General features: G+C 37.9%; 1 protein-coding gene across 1 annotated transcript in view; it reads left to right on the forward strand.

Moving 5' to 3' along the window:
* Window positions 1-23,150, forward strand: part of COL9A1 (collagen type IX alpha 1 chain) — an 80,860-nt gene that overhangs the window by 55,990 nt on the left and 1,720 nt on the right. The window contains exons 26-37 of the mRNA XM_005421682.2: window positions 1-5; window positions 789-842; window positions 937-990; window positions 9,886-9,939; window positions 10,694-10,765; window positions 14,386-14,421; window positions 14,524-14,568; window positions 15,402-15,434; window positions 18,080-18,226; window positions 19,419-19,473; window positions 20,426-20,614; window positions 22,619-22,696. The exon at window positions 1-5 is cut by the window's left edge and continues 46 nt beyond it. Of these exons, the coding sequence (XP_005421739.1) occupies window positions 1-5; window positions 789-842; window positions 937-990; window positions 9,886-9,939; window positions 10,694-10,765; window positions 14,386-14,421; window positions 14,524-14,568; window positions 15,402-15,434; window positions 18,080-18,226; window positions 19,419-19,473; window positions 20,426-20,614; window positions 22,619-22,696 (822 nt within the window). The remainder of the gene's footprint in view (window positions 6-788; window positions 843-936; window positions 991-9,885; window positions 9,940-10,693; window positions 10,766-14,385; window positions 14,422-14,523; window positions 14,569-15,401; window positions 15,435-18,079; window positions 18,227-19,418; window positions 19,474-20,425; window positions 20,615-22,618; window positions 22,697-23,150) is intronic.

Here is a 23,150-nt window from a genome sequence, read left to right on the forward strand (position 1 = left end):
CTAAAGCACAAATAAAATGCTGAAGTATCTAAAGTTCTAAAGTATTCTATGAAATTGTACTAACCTTCTCATGTTAAGAGACAAACCTTAGGATGAAGGAATTAAATACAGTTTTTATTCAGCTTTGGCCTGTACATTTTCATGATTTGTGTGCTACATTATGTGGTTTTCATTATTCTAGGCATTAAGTAATACCTTAAGAAGGCCATTTCCTTTTAAAATTCTGGAAATCATTGCTAGAGAAAGATTTTGATGTGCCTACCTCACTGCATCTTGAAATGAACCATCTTGTGATAAGAATAGTATTTATAGCCACCCTAAGCTGATTCAATCACAGAGGTTGTTATCTCCATTTGGGTAGCACCAAATTGCAGCATCAATTCCAATTTAGTTTAAAAAATTGTTGTAAGATTGAGACCGTGGAATGTTTCAGACAATGATGTTTGAGTTTAGCTGTAAGTAATTGAAATAGAAAACTAGACTGAGACATGATTTTTGTCTGAAATTACATGGAGTGATATTGCCTTCTGTGATTTGAAAGCAGCAATCAAATCTCTTTGGGTTTTGTTAGCACATAAACAGCAAAGGAACTGAAATCTGACTTTTGAAAAATTAGATAGAAAGTTTTGGTCAAAGTTAAAAGAACACCAAAAATAAAGCAGAAGTTATAACATTAACACAGGCTGATTGTGTTTAGACATTACAGCTTTGCTTATTTTAATTTCTGACTTCAAAATGGAAGTGCAAACCATTGACTCTGCTAATATTTTTCATCTTCTGCCCAACAGGGTAATAAAGGTCCTCCTGGGGTGCCAGGGTTAATGGGAAATCCTGGTAAACAGGTAAAACCATTAATCTTATGCAAAAGATTTAGAAAAATGTGTAAAAAAATCACTTTTCAAATTTGTTGCATTTCAAATTTGTTCCCCAAAACAGGGTCAGCAGGGCCCAGAGGGAGAAGCAGGTCCAACAGGACCCCGGGGACCACCGGTAAGTATGGAAAAAATTTCTAATTGAGCATACGTAAAATTGCAGTGTCTCAAGATAGGGTTGCTGAAGCTATAGCCACAAGGTAAAATTATTATTTATCATAAGTTCTAATTTTGAGGTAAATACCAGTTCTTTACCTTCTCTACCGAGGAGATGTGCATTGTCACACAGAGAAATACAGTTCTATATATGTCCAGTAATGTCCTGTGATTATTTTTGATGTTGGTAACAAGTTAAAAATTTAACCTTTGTTTATATTCTTCTTGTCTTTGTATTTAAATATTCTGAGTAAAAGCCAAACAGAGGGAATAAGTGTGCTTTGTGACAAAAAGCTGGGAAAAACTCCTGTTCTTCCGCTGCAACAGTCTGGTTGGCATTATTAACATTGATATAGTGGTGTGAAGAATAGCATTTATCTTTCATTAGAAACAGTGCTGTTGTAATTTCTTTCCCTGGAGATTTTCCTTAACACTAGAAAGATTTGGAAGACTGGAGAAATTGCTGCTGGGCAGGTAGCTTGCAGCAGGAAATAAATCTGCTAAGAAAAGTGAACTGATGGTATTTATTAAGGCTCAGTTTAGAGGACAAAGAGTGACTGGATACTGGAGAGTGTTGGGTACTGCTTTCTGATTCTCTCTAGAGGGAACCTGACATAGTTTGAAGCTGCGTAAGGCTGATCTAATTTCCCTTTGCTGTTAATCCTTCTGGATGGAGAGGGATGACAGGATCAGTGATTTGAAGAAAATTTTCATGCACAAGTATTCACTCTGATGACATTAACCGGGCTTCAGGCTCTGTAAGCAATTGCTTTTCCAGGCTTCCCTCTTGTCACTGGTACCCTGGGGATGATTTCCTGGAGTTTCCTGAGCTTCTGCTATAATACAAGGACACAAGTTTTGCTCATGCAGTTGTAGAGTTATTCTTATACAAGGTTTAGTGAGGTACTGGCTGTGATATATTTCTAAGGGTCAGGAATATCTTTTCTGAATTAGCTCCTAAACGTGCACCAGCAGTCACCCAAGTAACAGATTCCATTTTCTTCCTTTTTTTTTCCCTGTGGTTTATACTATCAGGTGCTAGATGTATTCATGAGATCATGTTTATTTTGGAAAGTTTTTGCATTGCTGCTGTGTCCACAGCTGCCTAGGGATGATACAGAAAGGAGATTGTAAGGGCATTTACTAGGATGGAATATAGGCATCTTCAGCCTCCCAAAAACCCAACTTGCAAACAAGTTTTTGTTTTTGTCTTTATTTTTGTTCTTTATATTTAAAAGTGTTGGGTACACTTGAAAAGGTTTTCAGCCCTGTTCTTAGGCTGATACTGTACACTTGTGACAGGAGCAAGAATTATAATTGAATCAGACCAAAGTAATTGCCCACTCTGATAATGCACTGTAATCTGCTGAACTATTCTTTTAATCCTTTCAATGTGAACATGAATTTACAAAATCAGCAGTCCGTAGAACAGGGGTTGACACATAAGGTTAATTATTAGTAACCCTGTAGATGAACAGAAATACTTAAAACAGATTAAATAGAATGATTTTTCTTTTATCACTCTAAAGGCCAGCTAGACATCTGGATTCCTTGCCTTTATTTTCTCTGTGTTTACAAAGTGCACTCATTTTGGAAAACATGTAAACATTAGAACCAAAGCATAGAAAGAAAACTTTTGGTCAACACAACATGGAGAAAGGAGGTAAATTATTGATGATGAAGTAAGCTTGTATGTGGTCCATCAAACAGTGAGCTACTTCTCATCTGTAGTTCCCTTAAAGCTGTAAAGAGTCTTGGATAATAACTATGTTAGCTCTCATCAGAGAGGCAGCTTTAGACTACAGGCAGCATATGACTGGAATAATGCTCTAATTTTATTTTGTTTCTTTTTTAGGAACACTTTACCTACACAAAAAGGGGAATGATGAGGGCTTTTTTGTTTAGGATGGACACAGTGTTGAACTACTGAACTTCAGAGAGCTTTGGTCTAAGCTGAGTCAATATTTATTGCCAGGGAAGAATAAAGAAGGTTTTCTCTTTCTTCTGCAGCATATACATGTGGCAGATACATTTGAACTTCAGTTATTAGGAATCTACCCTTCTATTTCTAGGGAAAAAAAAATCTGCTGGTTAAATAATTCTATGTGGCATGATTTTCAAACTTCTAAAACTAGACAATTTGGCAATAAGTTGAGAAAAGCAATTATAATTCAATTATAATTGTTCTAAAGAGAATTTTTCATATGCATTTTTTTTAATGTTGATTTCCTTATTTGAAATTTTCTCACAGCTTTAACACTTGCTTGTTTTAGATGAAAGTTGCACAACCAAATGCTTTCAAAGCCTGAGGAATTTACCTATTCAGATATTGTTCTTGGCCTATTTCTTCTTAATTTGAGTTACCCACTTTATAAGTATCTGCAGTTCTTTCCTTTTTCCTCTCTCCCTATGCTTCATTTTATTTTTGCTATAGAAGACTCAGGTAGAAGTCAGGAGTGCTTGGGCTTATTCCTTGGAGAAAGAAAAACCTTGATATTTTGCAGGAAATGGGGAATTGCAGTCCCCTAATATATTGGTTGCACAGCAACAGCCACATGAAATCCTCCTCACACCCCTATTTCACTTACCCCTGTTCTTTGCTATTGCAACTGTGTGAGGCATCATGGCTAGTAGCTCCCGGAGGGCCAGAGCTCCAGAGGAAAAGACATCTGGGGAAGGTCTGTGAGGGGATAACAAGACTGACTCTGCTAATAGGGGCAGCAGGCTGGTATTTGCATTAGGGAAAACCTGCATGCCCACATTTGTGTTATATTTAAAAATCATGGGGCTTTTCAGCTTTTTCTACTCGCAAAAGACATTTTTTGAGAGAAATTTTTCACATCAACTAGTGTGTAGTTTTTTGAAAGGTTACACAAGAGAGCACTGTCATCAGTGGCTCTGTGGGACAAATAATACTTTTGTACTGTTTGCCAAATAGCTTATAGAGTCCTCTGTCATAAACCATGTTATTTCAGTGTATTTTATTGTTAAACAGCTGTTGGAATGTAGTTGGAAGATATTTTTACTAAAGAAGATTCAAATTTTGGCTTTCTGTGAATCTGTAAACTTTCACAGTTTCACAGGGCAGATACGAAATATTTGAAATACTAAATACTTGAAAACAAGATTTCTAGCTCTAGTTAAAAACTCATGGCAAACTCAAGTGTTAAGAGACTTTTTCCTCACCTCTGACATAGATCCTTAGGAGAAACTTACTTTAAAAAGTATCACTTTAGTCTATTATTGCTTTTCCTTAAAAAAAACTTCAACTTCCATCTGAGTGGGTAGGGGGAAAAAAACCCCTTTTGCTATTCATGTGTTCAGTAAACTGGAAAAACAACTCGAGCAATGTGGAAATTTTGCATTTTATTTCTAAATGAAACATATTCTCCACCTCACTCTTGGTTAACCTTATGTTTTCTTCACATTGCTCTAACCAATCCAAGTAATTACCAAACTAATTTGTGATTTAAACCTTTCTAAGTCAGTCATCATGGCAGGTGGGCCAAGGGAAGGAATTCTCAAATGTGGGAGTGTCATTCCTAATCAGTGGAATTTAGTCATGCTCCCTAAGCTGCTTAAACCGCTTTCTTTCATATTTGCTGAGATTTAGTAATCTAATTTAGTTTCTACAGAAAATACTGACCTCTGCCTCTGCTTTTTCATCCCTTGCTTTTCTTCAATTATTTAACCTGTAAATTGCTAACATTTTGAGAGCCTGTATTGCACCCTGTGGTTTTGCAGAGAGCTTGTAATATTGAAGTAATCACTTAAAGTTCAATACGTGTCTAGCAAATTGAGCAAACTTCATGTATATGCAGGCCAGCATTCATACATGTTGCTTTGTAATTAGGAAATAATACATGTTTTCCCAACATTAGCAACAGAGACTGAGTATCCAGCTGCCCAAGATTTGGTGCCATAGCCCCTCTGAGAGACTTCTGAGGGGCTCTGGTCAGTTGGGCTGACTTCATCTCTGGAGGTGCCTCACTATAAAGAGAAAACCTTGAGAGTACCTTACATTTACTACTCAAATGTCACACAACCTAAAGTTAGAGGAGAATGCTGTTTTCAGCATCTTAAGTTACTTTCAGCTAAATAATTTTCTGGTCTTTAAAGATATTTCTGTCCTGCCTATGCTGAAATGTAACTTCGGTTACCCTACGTAGTTTAGTTATAGTAACTAAAATGTCGATTTTCTGTCATATTCCTTTTACATGACTGCAATGGAAATAATGTGTTACTTTCTGTAGCTCTTAATGGTAGGATGAAATGTCCTTGTCTCAGTTTATATGCTATGTTTAGCAATCAGTGGACATGTTTTTTATACATCATTTCAGACATGTTCCACAAGTGGTATCATAGTTTACATTCAAGGTAGAGCTAAAGGGGTTAGTTAACGTTAGAATGTTTATAGCAGAGTCAAAAGGGCAGAGCACATTTCCATCTTGGCAGATACTTTTTATCTAGTAAACCTAAGCCTCTAGATGAATGTGACAAAACTTTTTGACCCTGCCCAGTTCCGCAGCATGATCTGTACAGGGCAGCACTTTTTCTGTCATGCTTGCAGACTACATATCCCAGTCAAATTTTATAAGCTCCAAGCCTCTTCACTTCTCCTGGCATCCAGCCCTGTCTTCCTAAATAACATGGCCAGGTTCTTGTCTGATACCTCTTTGTTTACCCCTCCTCCTCCAACAACAACTTTCTTTGAATTTTGGGCATCGTAGACCTCTGGATGTCAACGGATATCACAGTGTTGGCTTCTCCTCAACAGTGTAGACGGTAACCTGGGTAAAAAATGGATTTGTTGTGGAGCTACTGTACCAAAGCTGTCCTGGACTTCAGCTAACACTGCAGACACAGTCAGAATGAAAGGTCTCTGCCCTCTACATTTGGCCACAGTATCACTTATGAAGGGAATGATGGCTAGTGGGATGCTGCTTCTGCCCAAAGCATGGCGTTGTTTAGAGGAGGGAACATTTCATGCTACATCTACCTCTTACCATTATCCTGAGCAGTACAATTTAATTATGGCAAAGTTGCAAAGTTACATTTAAAGTGTCAGAGAAAGTTACTTGTATATTTACTCTTCTTTCAAATATTAGTTTACATACTTGGATGCTTTTCAATACTGTATTGAGGGTCAAAGAGTCCTGTTGATGCTTCTGTGGATAAATCCTTGAACTTAAATGAGTATTTCCTCTGAGATGTTGCATGACAAAAATTTGGTAAGTTTAAGTCTCATAAGTATATGGTTGATAAATTGGATTACATTTTGCAAAAAACTTTGAATATGAAGTTTAAAAAATCCAAAATGTACTTTGTTTATTCTTCTTTATTCTGCACAGATTTAATTCTCTTTGGCAGTCCTATGACATATATTTAATAATATATAATAAATTACTTATAATTAATGACAAGTTTTTAAGGTAAAAACTCTTAAGTAAAGAGTTATTACAGTATATGCTGTGGATTACCTCTCAGTTGATTCTACTCAGTGTTTCACTTATCTGGGCAACCAAGTGAGATGCAAATTAAATGGAATGTATTCTCATTCTTATTATTGTTCCACTTAATTGATGAACAGGAAATCAATAAGATAGTGAAACTCTCTTAGCATGCAAATGCATTCTGTAACTTTGTTTGTGAGAATTCTACAAAAGGTTTAAGTCTTCAAAATTTCAGTGAGAATGAAAACCATCCCAGAAAACTTAAAGGAAGGTCAGCTGTAAATACTGTAAGGTCTTCTTATATATGTTACATTAAAAGGCCGAATAAAACAGATCTGTGAGAAAGGCATCAAATCTTTAAACATATTGAGTGGTTCAGCCATTGTGCCTTGAAACAAAGGGAAGGTAAATTTTGTGCTAACCACAAAATCTAGCACAGGAGCTGTGGAAGGGCTGCATCCTGGTGGTGTTCAGATTGCAATGCTGTGCACCATTTCACACTTACAATTTTGCATGTGCCTTTTCCTAGAGGCATGGAATGGTCACCAGCATGGATGCAAGCTGGTCTGTCTCAACTCACTCTGAACTAGAGTGGCTTCTTTCCCTCCTTAAGCATTTCACCTCTGGGAAAAGCACAGATCCTGAAGTGTGTCAAAAGTGCATAAAACCACACAGATTCTGGCAGTCTTTTTGTTAAAGCCAGTGCAGCATGCCTGTTGGTTTGTGGGTGGCCTGAATCTGTATACTGTTACACAGAGGGCTGCTGTATCAGAAAGGTGGGCTGAGGACATGGCCAAACTGCCTTCTGCTCTAATTCCTGCCTGTAGTGACTTACAGCACAGAGGAACATTTCATCTGGCCAAGAACAGATGTCAACACCTGAACCAGCTGTTTCAGAAAATATCCTATAGGCTGTGGGGGAAATTAGGTGCTTCTAAGATGTGACTTCCATTGCATTTTAAATGTTTACATGAGGACATTTCAAGATGCCTTTTTTCCCTTCAGAACTATGAGCAAGCAGCTTACTATATAACCTATCCTAGGGCCATTTCAGTCTGGTATAACTTGGAGGAAGCATTACAGTCTTTGTAGTTATGCCAGGGATGGGATTCCTCATTCTTTGGGTTCCAGTTACTCTCTTACTTGCTAAAAAACTGCTGCAGATCTTGCAGTGGTGGCCCATAGTTTGAAATAATCTGTCCTTACAGACATAATGTCAATGTTTACAAGGAAATACTATGCATTTGTATTCTGGTCTTCTGTAAACTAACCTCCTTCTTTGCCTCCTTAGAAAAGCATTTTGTTTGACAAGGTGCCTGTGGCAGGCATTTGACAAAAGATTTTTTTCGCATTTGAAATAAAGTGAAAGCTTTTTCTTGAATTTTGTGTGAACAGCAGAACTTTTGATGTGCTTAAGAGGTTTATTATAAGATTTTAACTCTCTAAAGATTATACTGCTTTTGTTTCATCTCTGCATAGCAATGACTGTTATGGGTAATGAATGACTGTTATGGGTTTCATGAGAATGATATGAGAAACAAGTTTCTAATGTTGATCATAATTTTAGTCTTCATCGTTTCTGCATCAGAAATATAGCAGCATTCCAGGTCAGAGATGTAGTTCAGAATTTCGTGATTAAATAAAATTTTAATGCTTTTTCTGGGTTGTAAGAGGAAGGTGAGTTAGGAGACATTTTTCCTTTCTTTCTTTCTTTCTTTCTTTCTTTCTTTCTTTCTTTCTTTCTTTCTTTCTTTCTTTCTTTCTTTCTTTCTTTCTTTCTTTCTTTCTTTCTTTCTTTCTTTCTTTCTCTCTTTCTCTCTTTCTCTCTCTTTCTCTCTTTCTCTCTCTTTCTCTCTTTCTCTCTTTCTCTCTCTTTCTCTCTCTCTCTCTCTCTTTCTCTCTTTCTCTCTCTCTCTCTTTCTCTCTCTCTCTCTTTCTCTCTCTCTTTCTCTCTCTCTTTCTTTCTCCCTTCCTTCCTTCCTTTCCTTCCTTTCCTTCCTTTCCTTCCTTTCCTTCCTTTCCTTCCTTTCTTTTTTAACATAAAAAAGCTCTAGAAATTATGCAAAGTGCTTTAAAGTAATAGGTATTTTAACACCATAGGATATTTTGAAGGAAATGAATTGAAAAGTCTGTTTATGTTTGGTTCTCTGATCTCTCCAGGGTACCTAATTATTTCTTGAATTGTAGAATTAGCTTTCCTAAGCTTGTGTGAGAAGTTGTCATTGCATGTGTGACCTAATGTAAAAGGCCATGTCTGCCATCTGCTTTTATTTAGTATGCCACAACATTTCACAATATTGTCCTTGTTATGAAAAACCCCCTGTATTTAAAATTATCCATTGCACGCAGCACTAGAATGCTAAGATTTGCTTTAATCTAAAATTGTCTATGTCTCTGTATAATAGTTTATCAACTTGCATAACTAATAACATAAATTCTCGACATTTTATGGTCTTAAATGTTGTATCTTTCTTTCATTGCAAATAGTGCTTACATAGTCACACAATGAATTTAAGAAGAGTTTCATAAGTGAGACCTAAGCTTGTGTTGGGGGATTGTTTGAATTTATCTGTCCAGGGATGTGTCTGTACATGTGAGAGTAAAGCTATAAAACTTATTGAGCTGTTCTGAAAAGTTTAATCATAAGAGACAAAATCTTCTGAGAAAGCTACTTTAGTTCAAAAATTGTTTAAAATCTTTGCAAGTTTGGCTCAATGTCAGATTTACCCAGAGTCTGTATTTAAGTGGCTGCATTGAGAAATAGAATTGTAGCACTAATGTGAATATGATGATCTGAATGGATAAACATGTCTGAAGTGAAGATATAAAGATGCAGTAAAGCACATATTTATGCTTATCACTATTATAAATAGTGACTTTTAAAAGTTACCTCTCCCTGTAGCACTCTAGACTTTTTTTAAACCTGAATGAGTTTGTTAAGCATTACTTCTGTATTCGCTTTTTACATTTGTGTATTAGGGATCAGGTGCTTTAAATATGTGGTCATATAGGAGCTCAGGTGATGAAACTAAGCAAAAGCCTAAAGTTATACGTGCCTGCCAGAGTTGTCATAATGAAGTGATTGTGTTTGTGACAGGTAACTCTCAGATGTGATCCCACGAAGGGAACTTCATTTTGCTTAATCGCTCAGCAAAATTATTTACTTGAACCATTTAATGCCAAATAAAGGTTATATGCCATGGTTAACTAAAAACGTTTACTCAGAAAGTTTCACTGGTTTTAGTGCCTATGGTATTTTTGCACGATGAAAAAGAAGTTGCAATTAAACCCAACAACTAAGTAGTGTAAATCACATAACAATAAGGAAAAAAAAATCATACTTTATTCCCAGATCACAAGAAGAATTCCAGGAAATAATGTTGTCCCTCTATTTTTGCTCCCAGGGTAGCAGAGGGGAGACAGGTCCTGCAGGTCCTCCAGGTTTACCAGGGAAGTTGGTAAGCAGTTTATTTCTATATTCAGTATTCATGCTTACTTTTAAGGAGCTACAGTATCATCTGAACTACACTTACCCATTTATCCACGCAAGGAACCGAAAATAACCTTGAAATGAGTGGTGGTTCAGTTTCTTTTTCAGTCCTCTGTGACCATGCTAATATTAGAAAATGCTGTTTTAAATTACATGGAGATGTGTATGACTTTTTTCTTTTAATTGATAAGCCCATAAATCCTGTGACATGCAAAGCTGAGAGGCACACTCCTGTGTGGGCTCCTGGGAACAGGAGCAGTGAGAGACTGGCTTTCTGCTAACAGCTACGTGAAGCTAATGAATGGAGCACATTATGAATGCCACCTTTTACCAGAGCTCCAGCAGTATTTACACAGAATCAGTCAGAAGCATAGCTGGGGAGGTCTTGGCTGAAAGAGCCTACTGTTACAGAGGAATGTGCAAATCGCAGAGTGCAAGATCTTGGGAAGGATTTTTAAGAGAACCAGTCTGTCGTTGAGGGACTGGAGGGTAGAAAACCCTGCAAGTCATTTTTGTTGGGATTGTCAGCAATAAATTCATAGTAAGATTCTGTTTAAAGTGCTATACTTTGGATCAGCCCAATTTGCATCAGATAATCCTCTTTCATCAAGCTAAGTCTGTTCTGGGAATAAGGTTCTGCCCTATCTGCTTCGGGGTATGACCCTTAGTTGTTCATTCTAAACAAGATTGGCTAAGTTTACATCCTTGGCTTATTTTCACAGGGTCCCCAGGGTAGTATTGGACTTCCTGGACTGCCTGGTCCTCCAGGCCTTCCTGGTGGTAAAGGTGACCGGGTAAGAAATGCACTTGTACATGCAGTGTGGTGTCAGGAGTAAACATAACAAGTTGAGCACTGTTTTCAGTTTTTCCATGAATTAATATCTGTTTTCTTGTTTTGTATGTAGATATTGCTTGAAAGTGGTGCTCTCTGTGCCTATTAACTACATGCAGCTCATAAACGTGTAAAGGAAAAGTCTTGTCAGTGCCGCTTAGGGGACTGAAGTAAGATTAGTGATATATAAATTATTTTGGTTTTTTAAATTTGAATCATTTAAAGACCTAAATTGTACTGCAAGTCATTGACACAGCCAGATATGAAGTGGTCAGTCAGTATCTGTGGTCACTGTAGAGCTTTGCAACTTCAACTCTCACCTACAGTAGTAGTGATGCCTGTTACGTGCCTTAGGGCCTGCTATGGAAATGCACATGCCAATGCAGCAATTGAGACACCTATTCATACGTGCAGAATTATAGGATATAAGTACTCAAGTATTTTGTTGAGAGGGAAGGATTGGGCCCCAGGGCCCAATAACTGCAGAATATATCCTGCTTTGCTCAATATATGTTAGTGAAGACAGTGCATAAAGCCAGAGATGTTTCTTATCTTCTCTTGGCTGTAGGAGACTGCAAAGGACGGAATTCACTTGCCTATCTTCTGACATCTTTGATATAAAAACATTCTCTACTGTGTCTTCCTTACTTGAGGCATGTCTACATGAGTATTAAATGAATTACACTTGTGAAGTGCCTCTTACATCCTCCTGACAACCAGGGGACTGTTGGACTGTTAGTCAGACGTGGGTATAACTGCTGTAGAATGTCTTAGCTGAACAGAGGAATCCTGCCCTTGGTATGCTCCCAGTGTGCATCATAGGGTTTCTGGGTAGGGTTTGCTGTTGTTTTTGGCACCTTTTTAAAAAAAGCTTTTCTGGTACTTAAAAGCAATCTTCTAAGTCTTTGATGTTGGTGAGGTATTTTTTTCATGTTTGTTTGGTTTTCTTTTAATGCTGAGATGAGGACATGTTTCTAGTCAAATGTAAGTATTCACATAAAGCAGTCTCTTTTTATTAGATTGGTAGTGATTCATATTTGAGACTTCTCCAGAGGGAGATTGAAGGTACTGAGGAAGCAAAGGTAGAAGGAAATCCCTTACATTTGTTGCAGTGCTGACAGCCAAAGGTGCTTGATTTTCCTCATTTGCCATATAAACCATCTAGATCTCTAGCATAAAAAGTAGAATGTTGATGCTGTAAACAGACCTAGAGAGATCCAGGCTACAGCCAGGAGATTTCTGAGTATCTAACTGGCAGATGACAGTGACTTATGCCTGGACCTTTTTTAAAAATCTGAGGTCAATTTAATGCTGTGTGCAAATACCTTAAAGTCCAAAGTGCTAGGAATTACTTTATCCTATAATTGCTTTTTAGCTCTCCACTTGTATCCTTGATTCATATTCTATTTTCCAGTTGCATGGAGGTTGTAGTGAATTTTCTGGGACATGTTTAGCATGGCTGCAGCCTTGCCAGCAGCGCTGACTTGCAGTATCTCTTCCAAGTCACAAGCCTGGAGAGCATTGTGCCACTCTATCCTTCCTCTTTACTTCAGCTTTTGCAACTGCATCAGTCTTACACAAACAACCTTGTCAGGTTGGAAATAGGCATCTCTGTAGCCTGTTAACCCCAGCCTTTGGGTTGGCCCCTTCTAGGAGTAAGTTCTAGGCTGAAGAAACCTTTTTTCACTTTCTGATTTCAAAACTTCGTGGTTTTGTACACAGGAATCCTATAAAGTTCTGTTACATAGCTATATCTGCATGGTAAGAGTTGATGTAAATAGCAGCCAGAAGCCAGTAGAATTCATGAATTAAATATATCAGTACTCATTCTTGATCCTAAAGCTGTTAGATATTGTGTACTATCTGTTGATATCTTGTCTACATGTGGGATTTATTCTGCTTGAGGAATAAATCACCACCAAAGATAGCACCAGAACTGTATTTAATTAATGTATTTTGGATTGGTTTCATACACTCGGGTTCTGTCTATTTTAGTCAGTTAAACAGCACCAAGCTAAGTGCCAGACCTTGGCACTGCCACATGATCCTTTGGGCTGCTAAGTAGTAAAAGGAGCCCCTGGTACAGTTTTGGATCATGCTGTCAGGCAGTTTTCCAAAGAGTACTTGCGTATTATTTGAGAGGGATTTTTGCAAAATAGATAGGCAGTATGTCAATAAAAGTGAGTATTTTCATCGTTTGACATCTTGCCTTATTTCCTCCATTGCAATTTTTGGAGTCAATGTAGAATTGATTCCAGTAGTTTCAGTTGTGATTTTTATATTTGCTTATACAAACATTGCAGGACAGGCTCACAAAAGCAATAGATTCTTCTATGTCAGCTTTATCTATTGGCAGTTTTATTGCTATAAGGAAGTAAGTAAGGGGAGAAAAAGAGCCCCCAAAATAATGTTAGGTTGGAAACCAATGTCTTTTTTGTGTAATTGAGAAACCTTAACAAGGCACAATATTGAGAATACTTCAGAGAAAATAGTTTCAGTGTTGTTTGACAAAGTTGGAATGTTAAATAGTTCTGTCATTTATACTGCTTGGCTTTGTGGATGATTTAGTATTAGCTCTTCATCTTCAAGAACATGAGAACATGTCAGAATTCATTAAATTCAGTAAAAGCTATACCAGTCTGTGTGCTATATCTTATGTGAATTAAATGGATCTCCGAAATGGGAGAGAAACTGCTGCATCTCTGTCTGTTTTACAAAAACCAGGATTATCACACACAGTTATAGTTCATTTGGAATGCATATCCTTGAACATGCACAGACAGGAAAGAATATTAAAAGGATGGTGTGACTGGTTTTCTAACAGAATACAAATACAAAAAGATTTTCCTAAATGATATACTGTTCTAAAAGTAGTAGTAGTAGTTTTGCTGTAGATAAACATTGCATATGTTTGAAATTAATTGGGTCATTAATTTATTTCTCTTTGTTTCCTGCCTGTCCACATGGGTATGTTTTGTTAGAGGATTCTAAGATGAAATATAATCTAATTTCTTTTTAAAAAGGAATATTACCTTTAAGATACAAACCCTTCAGCTTGAACTGCAATGATCAAAATTCTAGACACAGGTTTGCTAAAAGACATTGAGAATTAAACAGCACGCAGGACAAGATTGTGGCTGTACTTGTGGATGTCTCTGCTTTTCCCACATTAGCAGGGCTAGTATAGCCTACAGCAATATGGAATATATAATGGTGCTATAAAAAGTGATGAATTTACTGGATTTATTTACTTGTAGCTTCTAAGCAATTCTCAGAGCAGATCTGTAGCAGCTGCAAGAGCATTTGTCCTGTAAAGGGGAGATGTACCGTTGGACAGTCAGCATCTGTGCTGTACAGTGTGGTAGTGGATCATATGTTCCATACTAGTACTTGCCTTCACTCTGTCACATAAATTACATAGTCAGATTTAAGTGCTTTCATTGTAATTCTTAAAAATTTGCAGCTTTAAAAGTCTCTTGCATGAATGTGAAATTTAGGATCAAAAAACATTTAGTGTGCTTTTAGAATCTGAACTTTAAAATTCTGAAGACCTCTTTTTATTTTTAATGTTTAACGTTTCAGGGTTCAGTGGGTGAAGCAGGACCTAAGGGTGAACAGGTAAGTTATGTTAAAGATCATGGGACTTCAAAATCACAGTACCAAATGTTACATAATGTTAACTTAATCTGAAGGCTGACAGTATGTCTTTCTTTGATATAGGGTGCACCTGGAGCAGAAGGAGATGGAGGAGAAAAGGGTGACTTAGTAAGGCACTTTTTATTCCTTTACTTGATATAATACTATGTTTTTGTTTTAAATTAAAAATACAGAGTATTATTGGAGTGCTTCAAGCATTATGTTTGCATTGCTGAAAGGCACATTTCAGTTTTATACCAACTGGCCCTTGCAGAGCACAGCAGTTCTATTTGCCTAATTACTCTATTCCTGGTGTTTGGAAAGCATTGAAATTTACAGGTTCTGTTTTTAGAAAAAAAAATTAAGTTTGAGAGGAAAACCTAAAAATTCCTGAATAGTGGGATTGCTATTCTCAGTCAGATGATCAAGGGATTTTGGTATTGTTGAAGCCAGGAGAAAGATTGCTGGAAATAGGAACTTGTAGGGGTTTGGTTTCTTCACAGAACTTTAGGTAGTTTCTGTTGCAGTTTTTTCAGCACTAACACAGCCCAGATATCCATAGTTCTGTCGCTTTTTAGAAACTAGAAAATCCTGGTTAAAAAAATGCTTCTTCTAACAGTTTCCAAGAAATCTATGTAAGATTGTCCTCTGCTGTAGCTGTGTTTGAGAGGTTAGAGCCACATGTCTAATTCCAAGAGAAGCAATACAAAAACAATTATAACAAACATGCTTTCTCATTTGAACCTTACAGAAAAGTTTTTGAGAAAGGAATTGTATGAAACCCACTCAAAATAAAGGTTTCATTCTCAAAGGAATTGTAATTATTTGTGGGGCAGTTTTGCATAAATCAATTCAATATATGAAGTTTCTTTTTTATTGAAAAAACATTGTGTCACATTTACTGTATTTGTAATGTCTGTGTTAAGGAGACTCTCTTCTAATATAGTTTGTCTTCTTTTTAGGGTGACATGGGATTACCAGGGGCAAAGGGAGCTGTAAGTACAATGAATAGCATTGCTACAGAAATACAGAGATCTAGTAGATCATATAGATGGTTTTCTCATTTAAGGAAAGAAAAATGCAAATAACAAGCTGACCTCTTTATTGCAGTTAAATGGAATGTATTTTAGCAGATTTTCTTCTGTTTAAATTTTGAATACAGTTAATATTGAAATGAATTAGCTTTGAAAAGGAATTTGATTCCTGGATTCTAACTCAGTAAAAAGAAGCATCATTCAGTAGCAGTTTTCTGGCCAAGAAAGTTTTTTTTTCAAGACAATGAAGGCACCCTTTGTACAGTAGGTGTTGAGTAGAAAGGAGGCTCAGTGCAGTGGCTGCGTGCCACTGTTAAAAAGCTGGCAGCAGGATTGTGATGTCTGTGACCCTAGAAGTATTTATGGCCCAGCTTCCTTTATTGTATTTTTATTGTGTTTTTATCTTATTTTTATTTTGTTTTGTTTTATTTTACTGCAAAATGATGACTTTGATGTGGAAGGTGAGCGGGATCTTATATGTCCCATAAAAAATAACTCAAGAGCTGAATTCATTCTTTTATTTCAGGATCACTGAAGAGTTGGATTGTTACAGCATCTGACAGTATGAGCTGTGATATTAAAATACCAACAGTTCTCCCTATGGGGAACTGAGGCTGAGCATAACAAAAAATCCTGTACTTGTGTTATTAGTGTTCTGGGTAACTTTTGAGTTAAGCAAATGCAAGCTAAAGAGTATTTACTACTGATGAAGATCCTACAAGAAGGACATGAGGAAGAGATAGATTAGAAGAGAAATCCATAATTTTATCCACTTAGATTTTTCAAAATCCTCTTGTCTTGATGAGAGCCTAGAGTGCTTGTATCTCAGTGAGCACCCTCACAAGAATGAGAACCCTTACAAGAATAATCTGTCTGGGAACCTGATAACTCACCAGGTTGGGGAAGAAAGGAATGATGGCTTCCTAGTTGTGTAGTCCATAAAAGCAATTATTCTGTCTCCTTAATGTATCTATCAAAGCATGTTCTTTGGGTTTTGTTCTGATAGGGGCAGCCATTGGCTGTCTGGGATGCAGCACAGCTGGAACCAAAATGGTCCCACCTTGTGGATTTAACTGATACCACAGCTGAGTAATTTGTTGTTTAGCATCTCTTTCAGAGGGTATTGCTCTCTTTTTTTTTTTTGCCCCCAGTAGATTTGGGAAGTTGTGAGTATGTAAGATTTTTTTTCCTGCTCATTTTGGGATTTTTAGGTGGATTTTTTTTTCTTCTTTTGTGCCATATTTTTCGTTGTTATTATTACTATTGGTTATTAGGAGTAAATAACTTGTATTGAAAGCAACTGTGGTGGTTTGACCTTGACTGGACATCAGGTGTGCAACAAAGCCATACTGCCACTTCCTTCCTCAAAACTGGCCAAGGAAGAGAAAATACAAAAAAAAGCTCATGGGCCCAGATAAGGGGCCAGGGAGAGATCCCTAACCTGTTACAGTCATGGCCAAAACAGACTTGGGGAAATTAACTGATTTATTGCCAATCAGAGTCAGAGTAGGATAATGGGAAGTAACACAAAAGGGGAGCACCTCCTCCCCCTCCTTCTGCACTGACCTTGGTGTCTTCAGAGCTGTTCATTTCACATATTCTCACCCTGCTCTTCTCTGGCTGCAATTATTTCTGGGCAATAATTTTTTCCTCCTTGAATATGTTGTCTCAGAGGCTTTATTAACATCGCTGATTGACTTGGCATTGGCCAGTAGGTCTGTTTCACAGCTGGCTCGTGTTGGCTGTGCTGGATATGGGGGAAGCTTTTGGCAGCTTCTTAGAGAAGCCACACTTGTAGGCCCCCTGCTACCAGAACATTGCTGCTCAAACCCAATACAATAATTCAGAGGTGCCTGCTGGAATAGGTCACCCTCTGCATGGTATTTAATAAGTCTTGGTAATATTACTGGAGCAGAAGCAATAGCTTTGTTTTCTCAGTGTACTGAAGTGGATATGTTGACATAGTCACATCAATCCTTTCATTCCCCAGGGTCAGGAATAGCTTTCTACCCCTTCCCTGAGTGAAATAGGGCAGCACTGCATCTGTTCAGGCAGTTTGTCAATGTCAGTTGGTGGGAGCATGTTCCTTCCCCTCTGCCAGCAAACTCCAGTGCAAGCACTAGAACTAGCTCTGGCAGAGTAAACAAAGCAAAAATGTGCGTTCCCAAACAGCTTTGGGCTATGCAGTAGAGGCTCACACCGTGGTACTCTCTAGAGAAGGACATGAAAGACATTTGGAGCAAGAAGGGACCTGGAATTTTCACACCTTAAGCAGCACTTAATGTCTAGAAATGTTCCATGTTGACATACACAGGGGCAGAGAGCCATCTTGAGCATGTCACTATTTGATTTACCTATGTTACTATCTCATTTACCTGTTTTGACAGATTATTTTTCCACTTCTCCCCTGTAAGAGTACAGACCTCTTAAAAATCAGGCAACTACTGACACCAGTTTCTTACTTAAAAAAGAAGTTCTGTTGAACAGCTGCATTTCAGCAGTCATTTCTTTGCATTTGTGAATAGCTCCTGTCACCATTTCGATATGTCAGAATGAGTCTATAACTAGTACAGCATTCTATTGAAATTCCTCTCTTTCTTTGTCAGGTTGGTAATCCTGGAGATCCCGGTTCCCGTGGGCCTGAGGGGAGTCGGGGGCTGCCTGGCATGGAAGGGCCACGTGGCTTACCTGGACCACGAGGCTTGCAGGGTGAGCAGGGTGCCCCAGGCCTGCCTGGCAGTGAAGGTCCAGCTGTAAGTAGTTTTCATGAAATTGGTATCTTTTGAACCTTTATCTCACACTCACACCGCTCCTTGTTTTGCATGTGCACATGCCAAACTAAAGTGCCACAGCAGTCTGAAGTACAGCGTGCCCCTCATCAGGCACAGGTGTACACCAGAGCAATCCTGGGTTGTACACAGCTACGACCTTGGGGCCCCCAGCTTTCAGTTCAGCTCTGTTTTCTTATGCCCACTCCACCCCTGTAGTGTGCATGAAACCAAACTGTGTTTGATACAAAGGAGCATCACTCAGACTTTATCTTGCTAGATGAGTTGACATCAGCTGGAATAGTTGCACTTGCAGGAACTGGAACACCTTTTAGTGACTCATGGATTGTTTTTGGTTGGAATACAGTTAAATTTCTTCATAGTGGCTTGTATGGGGTTATGTTTTGGATTTGTGCTAAAAATAATCTTTGTAGTACACTGATGGGAGCAGGAAAAAGGGTAATGGTTTCAAAGTGAAAGAGAGTAGTTTTAGATTAGATACTAGGAAGAAATTCTTCACTGCAAGAATGGAGAGGTACTAACAGGTCACCCAGAGAAGTTGTGGAGGCTCCATCCCTGAAGTGTTCAAGGCCAGGTTAAAAGGGGCCCTGAGAAGGGGGTTTGGAACTAGATGGTTTCAAAGATCCCTTTCAACCCAAGCCGTTCTGTGATGTTTCAGTTACTCATGAACACTGCATAGACTCAAAGCCTCTACTGCTCCTTACACTGCACCATCAGTGAGTAGGTTGAAGGTGCACAAAAAATCTGGGGGGGGCACAGCTGGGAGAGCTGACTATAATTGGCCAAAGGGATATCCCATACCATATAGCATCACACTTGGCCATGTAAGCAGGGAAGACTTGTGGGAGTGGTGAGCAACTGCTTTCATTTGTACCACTTGCACTATCATTGTCTCTTTTGTATTTTATTTTCTTATTCTTCTTCATCTTCCCCTTTTTCCTACCCTTTCCTCTTCTTACTTTACATTTATTAGACTTCTTTTTCTTCTCCTGTTCCACGGGTGTTGACTGTGGATGTGAGCAGCTGTGTGGTGTTTGGAAGCTGGGGTTAAACTGTGACAACTGTTTATTGACAGCATTTTTTTGAATCAGGCACACTCATAAAATGTAAGTGTGACATCAACTGTTTTATTAAAACCCTATTTTTTTAATCCTAGGGAAAAGAACCAAGTGATCAGCACATTAAGCAGGTTTGCATGAGAGTCATGCAAGGTAAATAAGCTAAAAACTATTTGATGTTTCTTGTGCATTTAAATTGGGATCACCTGTTTCTGTGGAGGCAACCAAGATTTTCCCCATGCTTACCCAGAGCACATTGCATGGCCTCAGCAGGGGACATGGCGGAAAACTTTTCCACATGTGAATGTGGACACAGTAAGAGCAAGTTCCTTGTTTATATATATTTTGTAGCCTCATTGAAATGCCTGTTGATTCCACACTACTGCTGTGGTAAGCAGGCCATAGTCCAGTGTAGCTGTGTGAAATAAATACATTTTGTATTCAAATCACTTGCTGTGTTTACATACATAGAAGTACAAGCATCACTGAAAGCTTTTTAGCCTTTTGTATTTACTATTAGATTTCAGCAAACAAACTGTGCAAAATAGGTGCAAAGAAGAGGAATGCAAAGAGAGGTTTCTGGAGATAACGTACTTTAAAATTAAAGCAATACAGAGATACTCTAAATTAACCCTAATTTGCTGAGTTCTTGACACACACAGAAGTTTGAAGCTTTTCTAATATGATTGGGTGCATGGATATTACTGAGATGAGAAATTTATGCTGCACTGTAAATACAGAAGAAATTCTTCACTGCTTGCTATTGAAGATGTCTTTTGGGTTATTATGCCTCTGTAATGTTAAAGAGTTTACAGAATGAAATTGCTCCTCATGCTTTAAAAATTTTCAGCAGTTGTCACTGTTCTTGATAATGCTCAACAGGATATTAAAAAAACCCCTTTATAAATAGGATTAATATCTTATTCTATAATAAGATAATACCTTACATGTAATAAACTTTGTAAATAGCAAAGTAAAAAAGGAAGGTGCTGTAGTGTAATCTGTCAGTTCCTGTAGCAGTGAACATACATTTTCTTCAGTGATCATGGGAATCTCTTCATTCTTGTTCACTTACTCCATAACTCTGTCCTCCTGCTCATTGCAGAACAATTGGCTCAGCTGGCAGCCAGCCTTAGGAGGCCAGAATTTGGTGCTCCAGGTCTTCCTGGCCGACCAGGGCCACCAGGTGCTCCAGGACCTGCTGGTGAAAATGGTTTCCCAGGACAGCTTGGCCCCCGTGGCCTGCCTGGCCTGAAAGGTCCCCCTGGTGAGATTGGTCGTAAAGGCCCTAAAGGTAAGAAATTCTCCAGCTGGCTTTCACTTGGGGACTGCTTTAGTTTTGGTTTTTGTGGGTTTGTTTGGGGTTTTTTTGTTTGTTTTGGTCTTGCTGCTGTTGTTGCCCCCTTGGTTTACAGGTTGTGGATGTGTGCTGTACACACTTGAGGTCCAAACAGGATCCTGAGTTAGGAATGTAAGCTATTGGTTATTGGTGTGTCAGTTACCATAGTGATTGAAGGGCTCATTGCCTTCAGCAAGACTTGTTTAGAAATCTGCTTTTCAGCACCTAAAAAACCACAAAACCTCAGAAGTCCATGAGACTGAGAATCAATATTAGCACTCAGCTGCTTCCTTCTAGTTCAGGGCAGATGCCTGTCCCTTCTCACATTGTAGAAGTCATTTGATGACGAACACCACATGTGATTCCAGCAGTGGTTCTCTTTGCTGCATTTAGCCTGGCTATTGACCTAACTTCTCCAAGATTCATGATCCTAAGAGCTGATGTAAGCAGTCAGATCACTAAAATCCAGTCTACTTTTCCAAGCACACCGAGTTTATCACATTACAAAGGACTGATAATAATCTAATTTTTATTTGCATATAATACTTGAGCCATTTAACATCATTTCACCAGGTGCCAGAGTCTATTGATTCTTTGGAAAGGACAAATCCATAATAAAATTGACTTATATTTTACACATAATCTTCGATCTAAGTAAATCTCTTCTGTTCATGACTGAGAGGTTCTATTCTCCTCCAGAGGATTACAGGGTAGAATTTTCTACAAAGTCTTATGATGACCATGTGTGTATTAGTTTCTATTCAGCAGTGGTTTTGATTTGTTTTCCAAAAAGAAGGACTTATTTAAAATTGTCTTTCTGCAAAAAGCTGGGCTGTTGCTGGAGTAGGGTGTTTACTTTTGATTCAAGGTTTATTTGAAAGTGAAATTTGGAAAACCTTTGAGAGAAGGAACAGAATACAAAGAAAGCAAAACTTAACAGCATCATTGCTGGAGCTTTGTTGCTGTTTTAATTCAATGTAATGTCATCTGTAGAAGAAACAAAAATAAGAAATACAAAGGTGATGTATGGGATATGCAAAATTTGATTCAACACACAGCAGGCTACACTGTATTAATATTAAAAGAAAAAATAAATAAAGCATTAAATCCTCCCCAAAACAAGCAAAATACTTATCATAACTAACAAAAAGCTTTCATAGCTGTCATCAGATTCTGAGTTCCCTTAGAGTTAAACCTTGCAATACCATTACAGATACAATGGAAGTGGTGAACGCTCTCATGTGCAAGAGCTATAATGATGGTACATGGCAGCCAACCTGAAAACTCTCAGTGCCTCACTCTGAGTTCCTGGTTCTGATAGATTCATAGATAACAGTGAACAGAGTTTGAACTTTACAACCTAAGCAAGAAAAAAACCTTCCTCTTACTAAGATGATTCAGGTTTGGAGCAAGATATGGGCTTAAAGAAACTCTGGGTGTCTACCGAAGGAAAGTCTCCATGACGTTATTATATGAGAAAAAAAAAAATTTTGTGAAGGTAAAACTATGCCTTATGTGAATATCAACAGAACACTGTCATCTGTGTAGCCACCTTTTGTCTCCTCTGCACTGGCTATCTCGAGGACCAACACTTGAGAATTTTTACTTCTTAGCTGAGCTTGTATAGTTTTGCAGAAGCCACTAGCCTCAGTCTGTATCCCAAATATCCTGAAATTCTGGGACTTTGGTTTATTCCTGTTATATGGCCTGTGACATATTTCATGTGGTACTTACTGTCCAGCTCTAGGTGGTTTCTTTCCCCCTCAGCCTGTCTGCTTCTGAGTATGACTCAAATGGGTGAAAAAACCTAATCAAATCCTAAACATTTTACACAGATATGTGCCAGGACATCATTGAAAGATGAATTCTCTGCTTATTAACTGTTCGCTTCTGAAAGAGGATTTACTAAAAATGATACTCCAGGCAGACTGTAACTAATGTGTCATGAATTTGCTTTAGGTGAACCAGGAGAAAGAGGAGAAAGAGGATTTCCAGGCAGAGGACTGAAAGGTTATCCTGGACCAAGAGGTCTTCCAGGTAAATATAAGAGGGTGAAGACAGAGAAGATATATAGTAAAAATTTGCTCAGAACTGATACTTCAAGCTGCCTTGAAAAGATGAAAGGAGTCCATTAAGCAATAAACTCTGAAATTACAGTTCTTTGTAATTTTTCCTTCATAGGTGGATTCTGATTCAGTCAGAAATCAGGCTTAAAAACTAAAGAGCAAAAAGCCACCTCCTCATTTATCTCAGTGTAGAAAGATTAGGAAAAATGCAAAGAAAGCATTAAAAAAATGAGTCAATTACCTACACATGAATAAAAATCGCCTTTTTTAATGTATCTTGTATATATTATGTACACATATAATTCTATATAAAAATAAGCAAAAAAAGGCCATAATCGCCAGATTATCTCACTGGCAGGCACAGCAGTCTTTAAAATCTCCAGTCATAAATTAGGAGATTATTTTATTTCTGTGGTAATTAATTG

This window comes from Geospiza fortis, unplaced genomic scaffold (genome assembly GCF_000277835.1).
Source record: "Geospiza fortis unplaced genomic scaffold, GeoFor_1.0 scaffold264, whole genome shotgun sequence".
In the NCBI taxonomy this organism is placed as follows: domain Eukaryota; kingdom Metazoa; phylum Chordata; class Aves; order Passeriformes; family Thraupidae; genus Geospiza; species Geospiza fortis.